The sequence below is a fragment of the Pan paniscus genome, chromosome 19 (assembly GCF_029289425.2).
Source record: "Pan paniscus chromosome 19, NHGRI_mPanPan1-v2.0_pri, whole genome shotgun sequence".
NCBI lineage: Eukaryota > Metazoa > Chordata > Mammalia > Primates > Hominidae > Pan > Pan paniscus.
The window spans coordinates 80,119,350-80,137,832 of NC_073268.2; the positions used below are offsets into that span (position 1 = coordinate 80,119,350).

Here is an 18,483-nt window from a genome sequence, read left to right on the forward strand (position 1 = left end):
TGTTAACCCCCAAATCACTCAAGAACAGATTAATTTCCATATATTTGTATAATTTTGAGGGTTCCTTTTGGAGTGGATTTCTAGTTTTATTCCACTGTGGTTGGAGAAGATACTTGATATAATTTTGATTTTCTAAAAGACACATGCACACGCATGCTTATAGCAGCACAATTCACAATTGCAAAGATATGGAACCAACCTGAGTGCCTACTAACCTATGAGTGGATAAAGAAAATGTGGTATATATACATCTCTTTATGGAATACTACTTAGCTATAAAAAGGAGTGAAATAGGCTGGGCATTGTGGCTCACACCTGTAATCCCAGTACTTTGGGAAGCTGAGGCGGGCGGATCACGAGGCCAGGAGATCGAGACCATCCTGGCTAACCAGGTGAAACCCTGTCTCTACTAAAAATACAAAAAATTAGCCGAGCGTGGTGGCAGGCGCCTGTAGTCCCAGCTACTTGGGAGGCTGAGGCAGGAGAATGGCGTGAACCCGAGAGACGGTGCTTGCAGTGAGCCGAGATCGCGCCACTGCACTCCAGCCTGGGCGACAGAGTGCGACTCCGTCTCAAAAAAAAAAAAAAAAGGAGCGAAATAACATCTTTTTGCAGCAACCTGGTTGGAGCTGTAGGCCATTATTCTAAGTAGAGTAACTCAGGAATGGAAAACCAGATAGCATATGTTCTCACTTGTAAGTGGGAGCTAAGCTATGAGGATGCAAAGGCACAAGAATGATATAATGGACTTTGGGAACTCAGTGGGGAACATTGAGGGAGGGGTGAGGGACAAAAGACTACATATTGGGTATAGTGTACACTGCTCAGGTGACAGGTGCACTAAAATCTCAGAAATCACCACTAAAGAAATTATCCAGGTAACCAAAAAAAAACTACCTGTACCCCCAAAACTATTGACATAAAAATTTTGAAAAAATAAGTAAGAAGAAGCTCCCACTCCAGGGAGGGAAGACAGCACCCTGGGAGCACTCAGACAACCCTGTAGAGATTCTCCACACCTCCCCTCGCACTCACGCACAGAGAGCTGCAAGGTGGAAGGTGCCGCAGAGACAATGGAACGACACTGGGGGGCAGCCTGAGGGCCACTCCCCATCCCCCACGCCAGTGCTACATCACCTCAGGACCCAGGAAGAGAGGGTGCAGAAATCCTGAAAAGAATTAAGTGCTTACTTGTCTGGAAGAATACAGCCCTGGGAGTCAGAAGTTGTTACAGAAAATAAAATTACAGGCTGGGCGCAGTGGCTCATGCCTGTAATCCCAGCAACTTGGAAGACTGAGGCAGGAGGATCACTTGAGGCCAGGAGGTTGAGACAAGCCTGGGCAACAGAGCAAGACCCCATCTCTATAAAAAACCATCCAGGTGTGGTGGCGTGTGCCTGTAGTCCCAGGCTCAGTCGGGAGGCTCAGGTGGGAGGATTGTTTGAGCCCTGGAGTTCGAAGCTGCAGTGAGCCATGATTGCACCATTGCACTCCAGTTTGGGTGACAGAGTGAGACCCTATCTCAAAAAAAAAAAAAAAAAAAAAAGAAAGAAAGAAAGAAAAAGAAAATTACATACAAGATTATATTTCACTCTCTGGGGGCTGTGGGCTAAACTTGCCGCATAAGAATATTCTTAGTCACGGGTCCACGTGACCCTGGGCTATCTGGGGTCAGAAGTCAGTCCTGGGGTCAGTGCCTCTGAGGAGAGGGAGAGGCTGTGCTGTGTACCCCACAGGCACCTTGAGGCCTCTGAGATGGGCAGAGAAGTGAAGGGGCCTCTGGAGAGGAGGAGCTGGGGACACAGAGTCCCAACATGGATCACCTGGAAGAGAGGGAGTGTGGTGCTGCCTGTTGTGGGAGCCGGGTCTTGACCCCTGATCCTATCTGGTCTCTTGGATTCCAGCTAAGGGGCTTTTGTAAGGAGGCTGGAGAGAGCTGGACTGGGCCAGAGCGGGGAGCTGGGGCCTCCTTATCCTGCCCGGCCCCCTGAGAGGCTCCCGTGTCTTCCACGTTTGGCTCCAATCCCCACCGACCCTTTCTGCTTCTCACTGCCCTCAGCCCCCATCCGCATCCACATGCTGACATGCAGAAGGGAAAAGCCACACACCAGAGGCACCAAGGAGGGTTTATTGTAAGAACTGTACAAAGGAGCCCGCCTGCTGGCCTGGCGTGGGACCTGTTCCCCACTGGACCAGGCAGGAATGGGCATCCGTCTGCAGGGGAGGGGCCACAGGCAGGGAGAGGCCGGACCCGGCTCATCTACTCTTCCTCTGCAACCTGCACACAGTCCGAGGAGAATATCCAATCAAACAGATTTCTGAGGCTCCAGGGGCTGTGCCAGCCCAGGGCCCAGGAGGGCAAGGCAGAGGGCCAATGTGCTGGCAGGTGAGAGAGCATGGTGGACAATAAAGACAACTCTGGCCCATAGGCATGGCATGTAGATGTGCACACACACACACACGTGTGCACACACTCAAGCACACATACATGTCTTGTTTTGAAGGTTTTGCTGCTTCCTGAATTTTAATCAAACTTTTCATGAGAAACAAGAAGAAAAAGAAGAGGCACTTAGGCCAACAGAATGCCCTGAGTACACACCTTACCACATGCGTTCACACCCATCCACACACTCACAGCACAGGTCCACTCTCCCAGGCACGGGAACACTCCCAGGGACAGGCCTGCACAGTATGACACACCAGCCGTACTCCATGGACCTTGAAACAGTCCAGGGCACACATATATACACATATATACAAAGATACCCAGACACGTGCATAATGCAGGCTCCAGTACACAGTGGTTCACACACACATGTATAGTCACGCACTTGAACACACACACAGCTATACACACAGGCCTATAAAAGCATACAAGCAGACACACAGTCACAGGTACACACACAAGTGAATAAATCCAGCGACGCCTGAGCAGATCTCTCACCCCTCCTCCTCCGGGCACAGCCTCTGCTCTCCAGGAGCCAGCAGAGGCCTGGCCCTGCCATGCCCAGAACAGCGATGCAGCAGAAGTGCTTCTTCAGGCCACAGGAAGTTGGAAGGTTGAGCCTGAACCAGTTGGGCCTTCCCTGCTGCACGCCCCAGGGTCGAAATATCTAACCTGAGCTCAACTGTACATTCTTAGGATCACTTTGGGGAGAGAGGTGGGAAAGGTGAGAAAGAGACGGGCGTGGGGAGATGAGAAGGGAGATCTCTGAGGCTGGATGAGGCTCCTGGAGCCCTGGTGGTGCTCACGGAGGAGTGAGGCAGGGAGAGAGGGAAGGGGCGAGAATCTTCTTACTGAGCAGCAGGTCCCTGACCCCCGCTCAGGTCTGGATGCTCAGGCCATGTGCAGCGATCCAGCTGGCAGGACCCAGCCTGTCTCACTCCCCCGTGCTTCCTAGAAAAGGACAATTCATTCCCAAGTGGCATCCTTCCTTCTGCTCTTCCCCTAGGGGCCAGCCAGGGGAGCTACGGACCTGGACGTGGCCTGGGAAGAGGTTTCAGGAGTCACCATCCCAGCCCAAAGCAGTAGGATCCAGTGGCCAATCAGGTTTTGAGGCTTTGAGGAGCTATTTCTGAACCAGTCACATTTCCCTTTTCCAGGGAATTCCTGAGCTGGCCTGGTGGGTGAAGCTGCACCCCAGAGTCAAAGGGGGTGGGCTGGCAGTGCCCTGGGGTTAGGTGTCTGCACTCCCTGAGGTTAAGACATCTTTGTCTGGGCTGGGGCTGAGGGGTCTGAGCCACTTCCTGGGGAGAGGCCAGTGACCCTTAAGACTCTGGTGATGGGGGGCAACTGATCCCTCCACCTCAGGCCAGCTCCTCCTCAAGTGAGGGGCAGAGATTCGAATGTTCTGACCTCCCCCAGGCCGAAAGGAGGGGCGACAGGGCCCAGAGGAGGTCAGAGCAACTTGCAGGTTAAATCTTGGAGGCAGGGGCCTCAGACCCAGCATGGAGCCCCTGAGCGCAATTCCCATTTCCCATGGTCTGGGAACGCAGGCGCTCGGGCCTGGGTGTCAGCCCCAGTGTGGCCAAATCCTGTCCCTCATCAGGGAGCCAGGCACAGTCCCAGATTCAAAGCCCTCCTCCCTCACTCTGTGTGCAGGCACCACGGGGGAGCTCTGGGGACTATGCCGAGACTCAGCGGGCCACCCCGACGCTGCCTGCTAGACAAGAGACTCCTTGACACCTGGGCGCACCGTCTGCCCTGGGGGAGGGGCGGGAGGCCAGGCAGTGTCTGAGGGGCTGATGGGCATCAGCCCCATAGTGGGTCCAGTGTCCCCTGCCTCGCCCTTCTCCTCCGGGCTCGGCGAGCTGCTGTTCCCATTCTCGTGGCCATACATCTTGCTCATGGTGTTGGCAAGCAGCCCCTCCTTCTCAGGGGCGTCGTCCCCGCTGCCGTCGTGGCTGTGGCGGTACATGTAGGATGCCTGCTTCATGGAGCGCTGTAGCAGGTGCCGGCGGTAGGCCCTCTGGATCTTGATGGCGCACACCTCCTCGTGCTTCCTCTTGAGGGTGGTGGTGATGGGCTCGTAGGACACCTTGGAGGGGTTGGCCGCCATGAACTTCTCCTCCATGGTCTGCTTGAGGGCGTCCATTTCCCCAGAGTCACCCAGGACCTCTTTGGTCAGGGCAAAGAGGATGTCCAGGCAGTGGATCTTGTCCCCTGGCACCATGGGCAAGTCCAGTGTGATGAGCTTGATCTTGTTGGGCTTGGCAATCCTCAGCGGTTCCTGCAGGGTGTCCACGAAGTCTGAGAGGCGGCTGTAGGCGATGAACTGGGTGGCGTCGGGGTCGAACTTCTCCCATGTCTCGTAGAACATCTCAAAGTCATCTTCACCAAGGGGCTCGCTGCTCTCCTCTGTGGCCACATTGAAGTTCTCCAGGATGATGGCGATGTACATGTTGACCACGATGAGGAAGGAGATGATGATATAGCTGCAGAAGAAGCAGATGCCGATGGAGGGGTTGCCGCAGTCACCCTTGACACTGGTGCCCGGGTTCTCCAGGTTGGGGTCACAGTCCGGGGGCCCGCTGTTGAGGATGGGGTTGAGGAGCCCGTCCCAGCCGGCCGACGTGGTGATCTCGAACAGGCAGATGATGCTGTTGCCGAAGGTCTCGAAGTTGAACATATCATCGATGCCCGACTCCTTCTTGACGTAGGCAAAGTTGGACATGCCGAAGATGGAGTAGATGAACATGACCAGGAAGAGGAGGAGGCCGATGTTGAAGAGGGCAGGCAGCGACATCATGAGGGCGAACAGCAGCGTCCGGATGCCCTTGGCCCCGCGGATCAGCCGCAGGACACGCCCAATCCGCGCCAGGCGGATCACACGGAACAGCGTGGGTGACACGAAGTACTTCTGGATCAGGTCAGAGAGGGCAAGGCCTGCGGGGAGAAGCTAGTGAGGACGCTGCCACTGGGGAGGGGGGCCGGCACAGGGTGTGGGGAGCATGCGGGGCTCAGGGGGCCCGGCCTGGTGTGCTCTGCTCAAGTCTCAGAGCACAGCCCAGATGACTGACAGGTGAGGCTGGGCTCTCCCACGGGTCTTGGGGCCAGGGGCTGCAGCTTTGTCTTGATGGAACTGGAGGTGGGATACCCTGAAGTGGGGGAGTGTAAGGCCCATTCCCAAGGCTGTTTGCAAATGCCACTGGGGTGTGTGTGTGTGTGTGTGTGTGAAAGAGACAGAGAGAGAGAGACAGAGAGAGAGGGAGACAGAACAGCTGCGTGACTCTGGGTCTCCACTTCACTTGTTTGTGCCTCAATTTCCTTACCTGTAAAATGGGAACAACAGTTCCTGATCATGACATTGTTATGAACAACAGGTGAGATAACACCTGTCAAGCGCACAGCACAGTTGATAATAAATGGCAGCTACTTTCTATCATAAGCACACACATGACTGTGCACTTCTCAGTGCACACAGACATGGAACCATCTTTTACACTTTTCGCTCAGTATGTGGGCACCTGAGTGCGCGTCTTCTGGTCAGTTGTGTGTCCTGAGGTGCATCCATGTGTGCGCGGGTGACGATCTGCCTGTGTGCACACCGTGTGCCTTTGTGCATTGAGAGTGAATGGCAGGCACGCACAGGCGTGTGTCTGGGTGAGCGTGTGAGGGTGCAGGGGCAGGTGTGTCCGTGTGAGGATGGGTCTTCCCGAGTGCCTCAGCTCAGTGCTGCCCTGCCGGTCCAGCACGCCCCGCTCACCCACAATGGACAGGATGACGACCACGAAGTCAAAGATGTTCCAGCCAACGGTGAAGTAGTACTGGCGCAGGGCGAGCATCTTGAGCACGCACTCCCCTGTGAAGATGATGATGAAGATCATGTTGATGTTGTACAGGATGTCCACTTTGAGCTGGCTCTGGTCGTCTGTCTCCACCATCATGGTGACCATGTTGAGGCAGATGAGGATCATGATGGTGATGTCGAAGGCCTGCTTCGTCACGAGGTCATACACCATGCCCTGGATCTTGTTCTGCAGCATGGGTGGGAGTGGACGTGGGGGAGTTGGGGTGGCCAGGCCCAGACAGGACATGGACAGGCAGGAGACACAGGATGGCACCACAGCATGACAGAGATGACAGAGATGACAGAGAGAGAGAGAGAGAGAGAGAGAAAGGAGGTGTTGGGGGTTGTGGTGGAGTCAGCCAGGGGAGGAGGGGTGACCCATCAGATCATGACAGGTCTGGGACCAGGTCATTTTATGGGGTTCATGGTCCTCCCTCCTCCCCGGGGACCCCCTTCAAGATCCCCCAGATGCTCCTCCCCTTTCTTCCAAAGTCATTGCTCCTGGGTAGGGTGTCTGGACACCCTCCTCCTTCCACTTGTGGGAGCCCTTGCCCCAGGGGCCACTGGGGTCCCAGGTGGGAGGTAGATGGGCACTGAGGAGCTTCGCGGGACCAGGTGAGGGTAAAGCAGTCACTGGAGTTTCATGGACAGGCTCTGTGCATATGGTGTCTCTGTGGCACTACAAAGAGGCGTCCCTCCCTGCAGGTAGACCAAGTCCCGTGCCCCTGGGGTGGGCCTAACCTCACCCAGGGACACAGCCTGGTGGGTGGAAGGCAGGAAATCTTTTACCCCCATCAGTCCCCTAGGCAGGAGCCTGGCAGCACACACAGGACAGGGGGCCCAGAGGTCTGTACCTGGGGCCGGGGAATTGGCTTCTGAGGCTTCTTGGAGCCAAGCTTCTTCATGGCGTTATAGTATTTCTTCTGTTCCTCCGTCATAAAGATGTCTTTCCCCCCTAAGTATAGTGGGATAGGGCTTGTCAGGTTGAGGTGCAGTTCCCCTTCCTGCCTCTAGGACCCCCCCACCTCAGTGGGGCACCTCACCTTTAAGGCAGCCCCCGCCCCTGTTGATCAGCCTGGAGGAAGGGGGAGGGTCAGAGATGGAGGGACAAGGGGAGAATGCGGGACCGAGGAGAAGGGAGGGAAGGGGAGTGGGGATCAATGCTGTCTTGCAGCCTGTTTCTGGCTACTTTTCATCAACATCTCGCTGAGCCCTAGAGTAACCCACAAGGCAGGTTGTAGCAGCCTCGTCTTTTTTGTTGTTGTTGAGATGGAGTCTCGCTCTGTCGCCAGGCTGGAGTGCAGTGGCGCGATCTCGGCCCACTGCAACCTCTATCTCCTGGGTTTAAGCGATTCTCCTGCCTCAGCCTCCTGAGTAGCTGGGATTACAGATGCCTGCCACCATGCCTGGCTAATTTCTTTTTTAAATTTTTTTTGTATTTTTAGTATAGACAGGGTTTTACCACGTTAGCCAGGCTGGTCTCGAACTCCTGACCTTGTGATCCGCCCGCCTCGGCCTCCCAAAGTGCTGGGATTACAAGCATGAGCCACCGCGCCTGTCCCAGCAGTCTCATTTTACAGATAAGGACACCGAGGTTCGTGGAGGCCAAGCCACTTGTTCAAGGTGGCCTGGTGGGACTGGGACCCAAGCTAGCTGCCTGAACCAACAACCTGGTAGGTGCTCAGGCAGCGTTTGTGGGTTTGTGCAATGGAGAGTGGATAAGGGAGGCAGGAGGGAGGCCCGGCACGGGGAGGGCCCGGGGGCTGGGCTGATACTCATCTTCTTCTTCTGCTGGTTGAAGTTGTCAATGATGACGCCAATGAAGAGGTTGAGGGTGAAGAAGGAGCCAAAGATGATGAAGATGACAAAGTAGAGGTACATGTAGAGGTTCACCTCGTACTGCGGCTGCTCCTCCTTCTGTGGGAGCCACAGGGTGGGACGGCGTGGGTTTGCACGCTGGCTTCTCCCTGCCCCCCACAGCCCTGAGGGCAGGACCCATCCACCCCCAGGGCTGCCAAGTCTCGGGGACAGAACGTGCTGCCGAGTCTCCCTCCTGTCTTGAGTCCTCTTCCCTGGCTCGCTCACCAGCCACATCTCAGCGACCCCGACTCACCTCCCGGGAGTCCACGGCTGCATACATGATGTCCATCCAACCCTTGAAGGTGGCCTGAGAGAGTGTGGTTGGGGAGTGAGCCGGGGGGCTGCTCCCTGCTTTCATCATCCATGAGTTTCCCTCCCCCGCCCAACCTGGTCCTCCCCTGCCAGAGGCCGCCTGCCAGAGCCCCACTGGGCTAGCATCAAATAAAGACCAGAGAGGTCTAGACACTGCCTGGGGATCCCACAGCATTGGAAGCAGGGTGGGCGGTCCCCTAACCAGGAGTGACATTGGGGTTGGGTACAACGAGAGGGACCGGGGTGGGGGGCACCTCCATCCAGGTTCCCGGCAGGGGTGGTGGGTCACACTCACCACCTGCAGGAGGGAGAGGTAGCCCAGACCCACGTTGTCGTAGTTGACCTTGACATTGAGCCAGCGGACCTGGCCTGTGTGCATGAGGCTCTCGCACTCAGACTTGTTGTTGACCTCGGAGATGTCGAACCTCTCAGAGGTGGTAGTGTTGATGCAGTAGTAGAACTTGCCGGCAAACAGGTTGACACCCATGATGCTGAAGATCAGCCAGAAGATGAGGCAGACAAGCAGCACGTTCATGATGGAGGGGATGGCGCCCAGGAGGGCGTTCACCACCACCTGGGGGCCAGGGGGTCCATTGCCAGTGCCTCTCCCAGCCTCTGAGAGAGGGCTCCACATCTCTACGCCACCCAGGGGACCAGGCAGAGCTGGGCATTGTCAATTAGGGAGGGCTTCCTAGAGGAGGGCCGACCTGCTGGGCTGTGTGTGTGCAGGTTGGGGGTGGTAAGGGGGAGGGGGAGGGAGCTGCAGGCCTGGTGGTCAAGAGGGCTCTCTGCTTGACTGGAGCCATCAGCCCAGAGTAGGGGTGCTGGGTTTCTCTGGAAGCAGCCTGGTCACAGGTCACCAGGCAGGAGACAAACACTCTTTGCTCAGCCCCCATAGGAAACTCAGCTCACGTGACCCAGCCCCTGCTCATGGGTTTTCAGCCCCAGAGCCCCAGACACAGGCACAGAAAAGAGGGCACCAGGGTCTTTGAAGCAGCAGGAACTCGGGACAGAAGCCCCATCCCCACCAGCCCTAGTCACACAGCCCACCTGACCACTGCAGACTGGGCTGGATCTGACACCCCTCTCTTTTTAAGGAGGAGCCATTTCATGACCTCTAGAGTGGGTGGCACAAGCCTGGTGTGCCCAGGGGAGCTGTTCCTGGTTGGGGCACTGACCAGCTGCATGGCCACAGGCAGCTTGTTTCCCCTCAACGGGAGGGCTCCCTGGCTCTGGGGGGTCAGAGGGCCCAGCATTCGGCTGGCCTCTTGCAGGGACAGGAAGGGGCCGCTTGGGTGGGCTCGCCATGGCCTCCAGATTTGCAGAAATTTGTCCCGCTGGAGCAGGTCTTGCTCCCGGCCGACCTCTCTTCCTGGGGAAGTCCCATTTTTCTTGCCCCCCCGCCCCCCGCAACCCTGTGTTTACCTGCCACTTCCGCTCTCCAGGGCCTGAGTGGATCTTCCCCAAAGTGACCCCAAGCTCAAGGGCATGGCCCCAACCGTGACGCCAAGCTCATCAGTGGGGGGTGAGGGGGAGGCTCAGAGCCAGGGTGCAGGCACCTTGTTTCAAAGCCCTGGGTGGCTCAGTCTGAGGCTGGGGAGGGCCACCCATAAACCCACTCATAAACCACCCATAAACACCACATAAACCTGCCTTCCTTCCTCCTCTTCCCTGGCCGTGGGGCCCTCCTGGGTGCTTCTGCAGTCTCTGCTCCCCTCAAGTAGTGGCAGAGGTAAGCTAAGGGCGGGCTGGATCGGGGGCTGAGAGTGGGAATGGGGCAGGCAGAAGATGGCCTGCGGGGAGGACAGCTAGGGGAGGTGGGGGCCAGACCTGGCCTCAGGCAGGGCCGTGGGTCAAAGCTCTCTGCTTCCCTCTGGTGGTGGTTGGAGTATAGACATGCACCCTCCACCCTGCAGTGAAGGTGGCCGGTCCCCCATCCCCAGCCCACCCCAGAGGCCCCTTCAGCACCCACCCTCATGCCCTCGAATCGGGACAGTGCCCTCAGGGGACGCAGGGCCCGCAGTGTCCGCAGGGATTTGATGGGTCCCAGCTCCGAGTAGCCCAGCCAGTTGGCCACCAAGCTGATGATGGAGACCTGCAGGGGAGGGGTGAGGGGGTCAGTGCGTGCAAGGCCCCCAGCCTCCCCTCAAGCCCACGCCACGGGGGTCTTCCTGGACTCACAGCTCCTGGTTGTCTCCCTTAGATCCCCTCCCTAGTGGGTGGTCCTGTCCGGTGGGAAGAGCAGCCCTGGGACCTGTCCCAGTACCTGTAGGAGCCTGGCACCACCTCAGTGACTGGGGATGACTGTGAGTAGGAGGGATGGTACCCGACTCCTTCGGGAGGCCTGTGAGCCCATCTAAGAGGCTAAGAAAATCCTCCATTCCTGGCCGGGCATGGTGGCTCACACCTGTAATCCCAGCACTTTGGGAGGCCAAGGTAGGAGGATTGCTTGAGCCCAGGAGTTCAAGACCAGCCTGGGCAACATAGCAAGATCCCATCTTAAAAATAAATAACTAAAATGTATGAAGTAAGAAACTCCTCCGCTCCTATTGGCAGGGATGGTAGGTAGCCCTCCTGCCTGCTGTCTTCCCCCAAGGCCTCCTTTCCCTGAGGAGAAGGGAAGGCCTCCCAGTCCCTACCCCTCCCTGGGCAGCTGTGTCTGAGAAGGGCAGTGCTGATCGAGGGTCTGACTCTGGGGGTGGCCTCGGGCAGGTCCTCCCCTTCAGGGCGTGGGCTTCCTGAGGTCCCCGCCACACTGACAGCCTCTGGATGTAGCTACGGGGCCAGCGTGGGGGGACTCACGTCCACGATGAGGAAGTCGAGCCAGCACCAGGCGTTGGTGAAGTACACCTTAAAGCCATAGGCCACCCATTTGAGCAGCATCTCCATGATGAAGATGTAGGTGAAGACCTTGTCGGCATATTCGAGGATGGTGCGAATGACTCGCCGCTGCTCAATGTAGATGTCCTCGAAGGCCTGGGGGCACCAGCACCACCAGGGTGGCTGGGGTCCAGCAGGCTGGGGTGGCAGCCAGGTCCCCTGCCCTGCTCTATGCTGCTGGTTCCCGGGGGTCTGCCGTGGGGGCCCAGCCCAAGGGACAGGCTGTCCGCATCTCCTGGACTCCCACCACCCATCATGGGGATGAGAGCGTTTCCCAGTGGGGAGAATCCCTCAGACCCCCTTCTCCAAGCCCAACAACAGCAAATTGCCATCATCTGCTGGGCAGGTCCACAGTGACACATCTTCAGTCCTGCGCCCCCAGTTCCCAGGGGTCTCCTGCCTCCTTATCAGCAGAGAGTGCACAAAAGTCAGCACCCACGTAATAAGGGAGGCACCTCTGCCATGTTGAGAAAGTCAGCACATCCTATAACCTATCCCGGAGGCACAGCGAGTTCCTTTAGGATTCTCAGGGTTTGGGACTGACCAGAGCATGGCTCTTCCTGTGTGTGGAGACAGGGAGCCCCAAGAGGACCTGCTGTGGGCCTGGCCCCTGCCCCTGACCCGTGCTCCCAGGCAGTGCCTACCAGAGCCCCACTGCTGAGCAGGATCATGAAGACAATGAAGGTCTCGAACCAGTTGTGCTCGACAATCTTGAAGCAGGCCCTGCGCAGAGTCCACCACTTCTTCCCACGGCCCTGGGAGATGTCCACGTAGAGGCAGGGCCAGCGCTGCACGCAGGCTGATGGGGTGAGGGGGGACAGGGACAGGCACCACATCATGGGCCTGGGGTTGCCTTGGGGTGCACAGTCAGTGCCCTCCCATGGCATCCCAGGATGCCCCTCTCCAGCTCCCAGACCCAGGGCCCCACCTCCTCCCTCACCCAGCTCCATCTGGCTCACATGCGGGACTCAGGACCTCCCTTCACAGCTGGATCCAACATGCGACAATGGCTGCTGGGGATGGGCATGCAGAGGAAAGGCCTCCTGGCCCCCAGCCCCAGTGCTGCCCCACCCCCCACCTCGCCCAGGCGGTCTCCATCCTGCACAGCCCAGCAAGCTCTATGGACAACGACATTTCTCCAGTGCCATGTCCTGAAGGCCTTGCTCCCTGAAGATGGAGGGGAGGATCTCAGGAGCTGACACCCACACTCCTGCACGTTCGCTCCAAGCTAGGTCTGCACCAAGGGCTCTGCATGGATCTTGCACCACAGTTCTGGGCATGCACTGCCACCACCCCTAGACACGTGAGGCACGGGGATGGCCAGGCAGCCCCAGGTCCGTGTGCTTTTGGTCCTGGTGTAGCCTGCCCCTTGCAGGGGCTGCAGGCCTGGAGGAGACACCCAGACGAGGTGGGGGGTGCCCTCACCCTCGGTGAAGCACTCCTCAGGCTGCTCCCCCTCGGGGTTCTCCTCTGCCTGCTCCTCAGGGTCCTCCTCGGGGGGCTTGTAGTCAGCTGTGCTGCAGACGGACGAGTTCCCATCATAGAGAGGCTGTGGCGGCTTCTGCGGAGGCCACAGGGTCACATGACATCTGGGTCCCTGAGAGACCCCCTCATCCTCCTACCAGATGGGGCAGGATGGGAGACCAGAAGGGAAGGGAAGAAGAGAGGGAGGAGCAAACTCATTCATTCATTCATTCATTCATTCATCCAGCCCTGGATGGTCGAGGAACCACGGGGACGTAGGTGGCCCTGGTCATGCCCGCATGACACTTATATAAGGAGTGGGGCAGGGCTGATGCCTGGGAAGGGACGGTGAGGGCATGAGGACACATGCGAAGGCCTCAGATAAGGGAGGAGGCGGGGACCCCGGCCCGAGTAGGGGGTCTGGGAGGCATGGGGGGCCTGAAGGTAGCTCTGAGGGGGCAGGGGTATGAAACGGGGTCAGGATGGAGCTAGGCTATCACAGCCCTCAGAACATGGGTGTGTGGTGCCACTAGTGTCTGAGCCTTCCCACCCGCAGGGTCTGTTTGGCTGAGGAATCCAGAAAGGGTGGAAAATGTTCCCCAGCCAAAGCCTCCATCCAGTGCCAAGGGAACCTGATCAGTGTTGGGAGCGGGAGTGGGGGAGGCGGGTGCTCCGGCCAGGCCAGGCTTCCTCCCACCTCCTCCTGCTGGGCCAGGCCAGCTTCCCGGCCCCAGCCTCCACCCGGCAGGGGACCCCTTCAAGGCTGAGGGTGAGGCCTTGAAGAGAAGGAAGAAGAGGGCAACTTGGGGGGCAGCTCTGTATCCAGAGTGGTGACCAGAAAACCACCATGCGGGGGGGGAGGGGTCCTTGTTTTCAGTAGACTAAAAGGGAAACTGAGGCACAGAGTGTTAGGTCAGCCAGGGCATCCACTGAGTTGCTTGCCCCGATTGTGCACCCAACTCCCTAAATCTCCCTTGGAGTTGTGCTCGCCTTCCTTGAACAAGTCCCCAGGCCCCGGCCCCGGCCCCGGGGAGCCTGGGACTTTGGTGCTCTCCAGCTCCCCCGCCACCTGAGTGCCTCATACCGAGGTCTGTGCCACAGTTGCCTGGGTATTTATAGCTCACAGGCACTCGCTCCCTGGTAAGCCAGCATATTTGGGGGGAATAAGGAGTCAAAAGCTTTCAGGGCAAAGTTCATTAGGCTCAGGCTGATGGTGCAGGGGTGGGCAGGGACCCCCGTCCTAGTTCCTGTATGAGTCCTTTCCCTGCCAGAGCTGGACGGGGGGGAAGGGGGCTCAAGACCCAGGCAGGGTCAGCCTCAGCCTCAGCCTCAGCCTCAGCTGCTGGGGGTGACCACCGCTGCATTCCTGTCCCTTCCTCACCCTCGCAGTGGAGGGGTGGGGAGGGGCATCTGAGCCCAGCAGCACACCCCCTGCATGGCTGAGGGGTCAGGGCTCCTGCCTGAGGCTTCTGTCCTCCTTGTCCCCAACTCCCGTTGGCCCCTAGCTCCTCTCCTGAATCCCCTGCCTGGATCTGGCACTTTGGCCCACACTGGGAGGTTGGGAGCAGACCCAGGTGGGGTCTAAACAGAGATAGAGGATAAGTGTGAGGACTGGGCAAGGGGCCTCAAACCCAGAGGAGAATATGTAAGAGAGGCCTCTCAGGTCCTGGTCCTGGAGCTGCGGTGCCCAGGTAAAAGCAGCATGTCCAAGGGCACCACCTGCTGGTGAGAGGGGCCCAGGTGTTCTGGTCCGAGGGAATCAGGGTTTCCGGACAGACAGGGTTGATCATAATAACCACATCAATAACGATAGTGACTGCCTCCACTCACAGGGCGCGGACTGCATGCTTTACATACAGCGTCTCACATAATGCTTGCAACAATGCCATAGGGCACCACCCCCATTTTACAGCTGGAGAAACTGAGGCTCAGAGAGGACTTAGGGCTTGCTCCAGGTCACAGGAGAATTTGAAGCCGGGTCTGTCTGAGCCCTGGCCCCGGCTCACCTTGCTATCCTCAGGCTCCGAGAAAGTGTCGGTTTCCTCCTCGGTGGGCATCTCCAGGTCGGACTCCTCGGAGGCGATGGGCACCTGTATGGTCAGGTAGGGGTTGTTGATGAAGTTAAGGTGGTCCAGCTCGAGGCTGGATGGGGGGCCGTCAGCCAGGCCCATGTGGTTCAGGATGTGATTGTCCTTCTTCAGGTCCTCCTCGGGCGGCTCCTTCTTCTCGTCCTCGGGGGCAGTCTCCCCCGCCTCTCCAGCCTCCCCGGCCCCATCAGCCTCCCCGAGGCTGAGCATGATGTCCTTGGGGCTCAGGATCTTGCCATGCAACAGCCCCAGGAGGAAGGCCTTGGCAAAGCCGATGCCCAACTTGATGCGCCCGATGGCAATCTGCAGGTTGTTCATCTCGCCATCCTCATCCGAGGCTGCCAGACTGTCGGCGCTGAAGGAGCTCAGCAGCAGAGCCAGGAACAGGTTCAGGACCTGGGGCATGGGGTCAGGGGGAGCCTCACATCAGTCCCCGGGACCCAGAGGGTGCCACCTTCAGCCAGCACAGGGGTCCTCAGTCTACAGATCCAAACTACCACATGTTGGGCATTTAAAAGAACGCCACCTAAGAGGTGTTCACAACTGCTCATGGAGGTGATGGTTATTATCCCTTCTGCAGATGGGGAAACTGAGGCTTGGGCTTCTGAGAGGACTCTGCTACCCAGGGCAGAGGCAGGGTTTAGGGAGGCCTGCTGGGGGACAGGAACTCTCTCCATGACTGTCCTTTTTTTTTTTTTTTTTTTTTTTTTGAGATGGAGGGGTCTCCCTCTGTTGCCTCCAGACTCCGGGCTGGAGTGCTGTGGGGTGATTTCGGCTCACGGCAACCTCCACCTCCCAAGTTCAAGTGCCACCATGCCCAGCTAATCTTTGTATTTTTTGTAGAGACGGGCTTTCAACATGTTGCCCAGGCTGGTCTCAAACTCCTGACCTCAGGTGATCTGCCTGCCTCGGCCTCCCAAAGTGCTGGGATTAGAGGCGTCACCACGGTGCCTGGCCCATGACTGTCCTTTACCTCCACTTCTGGAGGATGCGGAACAAAGAACTGGGCTCAAGTCGCCGAGCTTCCAGGACTTACTGGGAACCTTTATCTTTTGTGCCTTCTTCTCCACCTCTGTTAAGTGGGACCTTATAGACCCCGCACTCCTGGAGTGCAGAAGCTTGGCCCCTGCTACTCTGGAAGGGACATCTGACCTACTATTTACCCTCTTTTCTCCTCTTGGGGTTTCCGACTCCATCTATTCTGGTTCTTGTCCCACATCCCTACGGAAAGAGACTTAGGAGGCTACTGCTGCTCCCCCCCAGCACCCCCACCCACTTTATTTTCCAGTGGATAGACATTTCCTGAGCCCCCGTCACTGCATGAATGGCCTCAGGGAGCTCACAGACCAGCAGAGACAGAGAGCAGATCAAACACATGCAATACTGTGGGTTTGGGTGGCAGCAGAGACTGGAGTGCACAGCTTTTGAAACCACATTGCAGGGCTCTGAACCCCAGTTTATTAGCTGTGTGCTCTGAGGCAATTTGCCTCACTGCCCTGTGCCTCAGTTTCCTCCTCTGTAAAAAGGAGATTATCCAAGTGTTCCTCCCATTGTTGTGAGGATTAAAAGATCAATAAAAGCCCGGGCGCAGTGGCTCACACCTATAATCCCAGCACTTTGGGAGGCTGGGGCAGGCGGATCATGAGGTCAGGAGATCAAGACCATCCTGGCTAACATGGTGAAACCCCGTCTCTACTAAAAATACAAAAAGTTAGCTGGGCGTGGTGGCATGCGCCTGTAGTCCTAACTACTTGGGAGGCTGAGGCAGGAGAATCGCTTGAACCCGGGAGGTGGAGGTTGCAGTGAGTCGAGATCACGCCATTGCACTCCAGCCTGGGCGACAGAGCGAGACTCCATCTCAAAACAAAACAAAACAAAACAAAAAAACAAAAAACAAACAAAAAAAACCCATCAATACAAGTAGAGCACACAGTAGGCACTCAACGCATGTTGGCTGTTATTATGTTTGAAATAATAGAAAGCTATACAAGGTGCTCCAGCCTGGCCAACATGGTGAAACCATGTACTAAAAATACAAAAATTAGTTGGGCGTGGTGGCGCACCTATAATCCCAGCTACTTGGGAGGCTGAGGCAGGAGAATCACTTGAACCCGGGAGGCGGGGGTTGCAGTGAGCCCAGATTGCACCACTGCACTCCAGCCTGGGTGACAGTGCGAGACCCTGCCTTGAAAAAAAAAAAAAGAAAAAGAAAGAAAGAAAGTTATACAAGGTGTAAGGAAGAGTGTGGTGAACTCTGAGGCCAGCTCAGCATTTTATAGATGAGTAAACTGAGTCCTAGAGAGGTGGCGTGGCCCGCCCTAGGACACAGAGCATAGCCAGGACTCGAACCAGGATTCTAGTCATTGTATAACTTTAGAAGGCATCTTTCACTTAGCCTACAAGGTGAATGGCAGCCCTGAAGGTCTTTAATGTGGTCACCCTTCCTTCTACCAGTCTGCCTGGCCCTGGGCAGTGGGAGGAAGGAGAATCCTGGCTGGGGTGAGGGTCCCGGCTCCCATCAGCCAGAAGCATAGCCAGGTCCTTCCTCGGAGCCCTGGGGGAGTGAGAGGGCATGGGGAATTGGGGAGCCTGCACTTGCAGATCCGCCACCCTTGGCCGTCTCCTCGGCGGGTCTCACTCCTGGCTCTCACCAGCCTCCTCCAAGGTCTTCTCGTCATTGTCTTCACTGCATTCTGTTGATTATATTCTGCTAATCATGTTAAATACTCTCTTTAAAAAATATCTGAAAACCCTCTTTGAGAGAATGTGCTGGGGGAATTTCCACGGCTCCCTTCCTCCCCGCCATGTCCCCTGGAGGCTTTTCTGCCTTTGCCCCCCACCAAAACGCATTAGTCTTTCTTCTCCCTCTCCGGGGGGAGGCATCCAGTTGCCAGAAACACATCTGAGATGGGAATTAGCTGCTCTCTGGGTCAGCAGGGTTTGCACACGGCTCCTGCCCAAGACAGAAATAGCTGCCCCAGGCATGGGGGAAGGGAGGAGGGGAGGGGGCCGACATCAATTTCCCTGGGGGTTCTGTGCTTTGGGTTACCTAGTCACTTCCTCTTCTTCTTCACAGTTACCCGCAGGAAGTGACCAAGTGCCATAGGTGCAGGGGACGCGGGTCCTCACACTCTCTGGCAGGGTGCCCTGGTGGCCTCTGGTAGACACCTGCTTCTCTGAAGCCTGGGGAGGTGGTGGGAGGGGACAGTGCCCAAGGAGCTGACAGTGCCACCTCCCTGGGCCGTTCTACTCCCTCTGAGCAAACTGGGAGAGCCACAGAGCTGGGCCGGGAAAGGATGTCAGTGGTGTGTTCATGTGTGCATGTCTGTGTGATAGGGGTGACAGGCACACAGAAGCAGGGCCTGTACTGGTTCCAGACTCTGCAGCCAGATTGCAGGGGCTCCCGTCCCACACACGGGACAGACTCACCTCCCTGAGCCCCTGTTTCCTCATCTATAAAACAGATGAACCAGCGCTCCCCTCACAGGTGGGCGTGAGGATGAGGTGAAATGAATACACGTGAAGCACTCAGAATGCTAGGTAAATGCTAAATAAATGTCAGCTGTCACCATGCTTCTGCTGATGCTGAC

The 18,483-nt window shown here is 57.2% G+C and overlaps 1 protein-coding gene across 1 annotated transcript in view; it reads right to left on the reverse strand.

Moving 5' to 3' along the window:
• Positions 1-242: 242 nt before the first annotated feature.
• SCN4A (sodium voltage-gated channel alpha subunit 4) overlaps positions 243-18,483 on the reverse strand; it is a 36,326-nt gene continuing 18,085 nt past the window's right edge. Inside the window, exons 14-24 of the mRNA XM_055102143.2 lie at positions 14,813-15,289; positions 12,768-12,903; positions 11,987-12,141; positions 11,265-11,438; positions 10,435-10,557; positions 8,758-9,036; positions 8,404-8,457; positions 8,066-8,207; positions 7,145-7,245; positions 6,207-6,477; positions 243-5,386 (exon numbers count right to left, since the gene is read on the reverse strand). Coding sequence (XP_054958118.2) covers positions 4,164-5,386; positions 6,207-6,477; positions 7,145-7,245; positions 8,066-8,207; positions 8,404-8,457; positions 8,758-9,036; positions 10,435-10,557; positions 11,265-11,438; positions 11,987-12,141; positions 12,768-12,903; positions 14,813-15,289 — 3,135 coding nt within the window. The 3' untranslated portion in view covers positions 243-4,163. The remainder of the gene's footprint in view (positions 5,387-6,206; positions 6,478-7,144; positions 7,246-8,065; positions 8,208-8,403; positions 8,458-8,757; positions 9,037-10,434; positions 10,558-11,264; positions 11,439-11,986; positions 12,142-12,767; positions 12,904-14,812; positions 15,290-18,483) is intronic.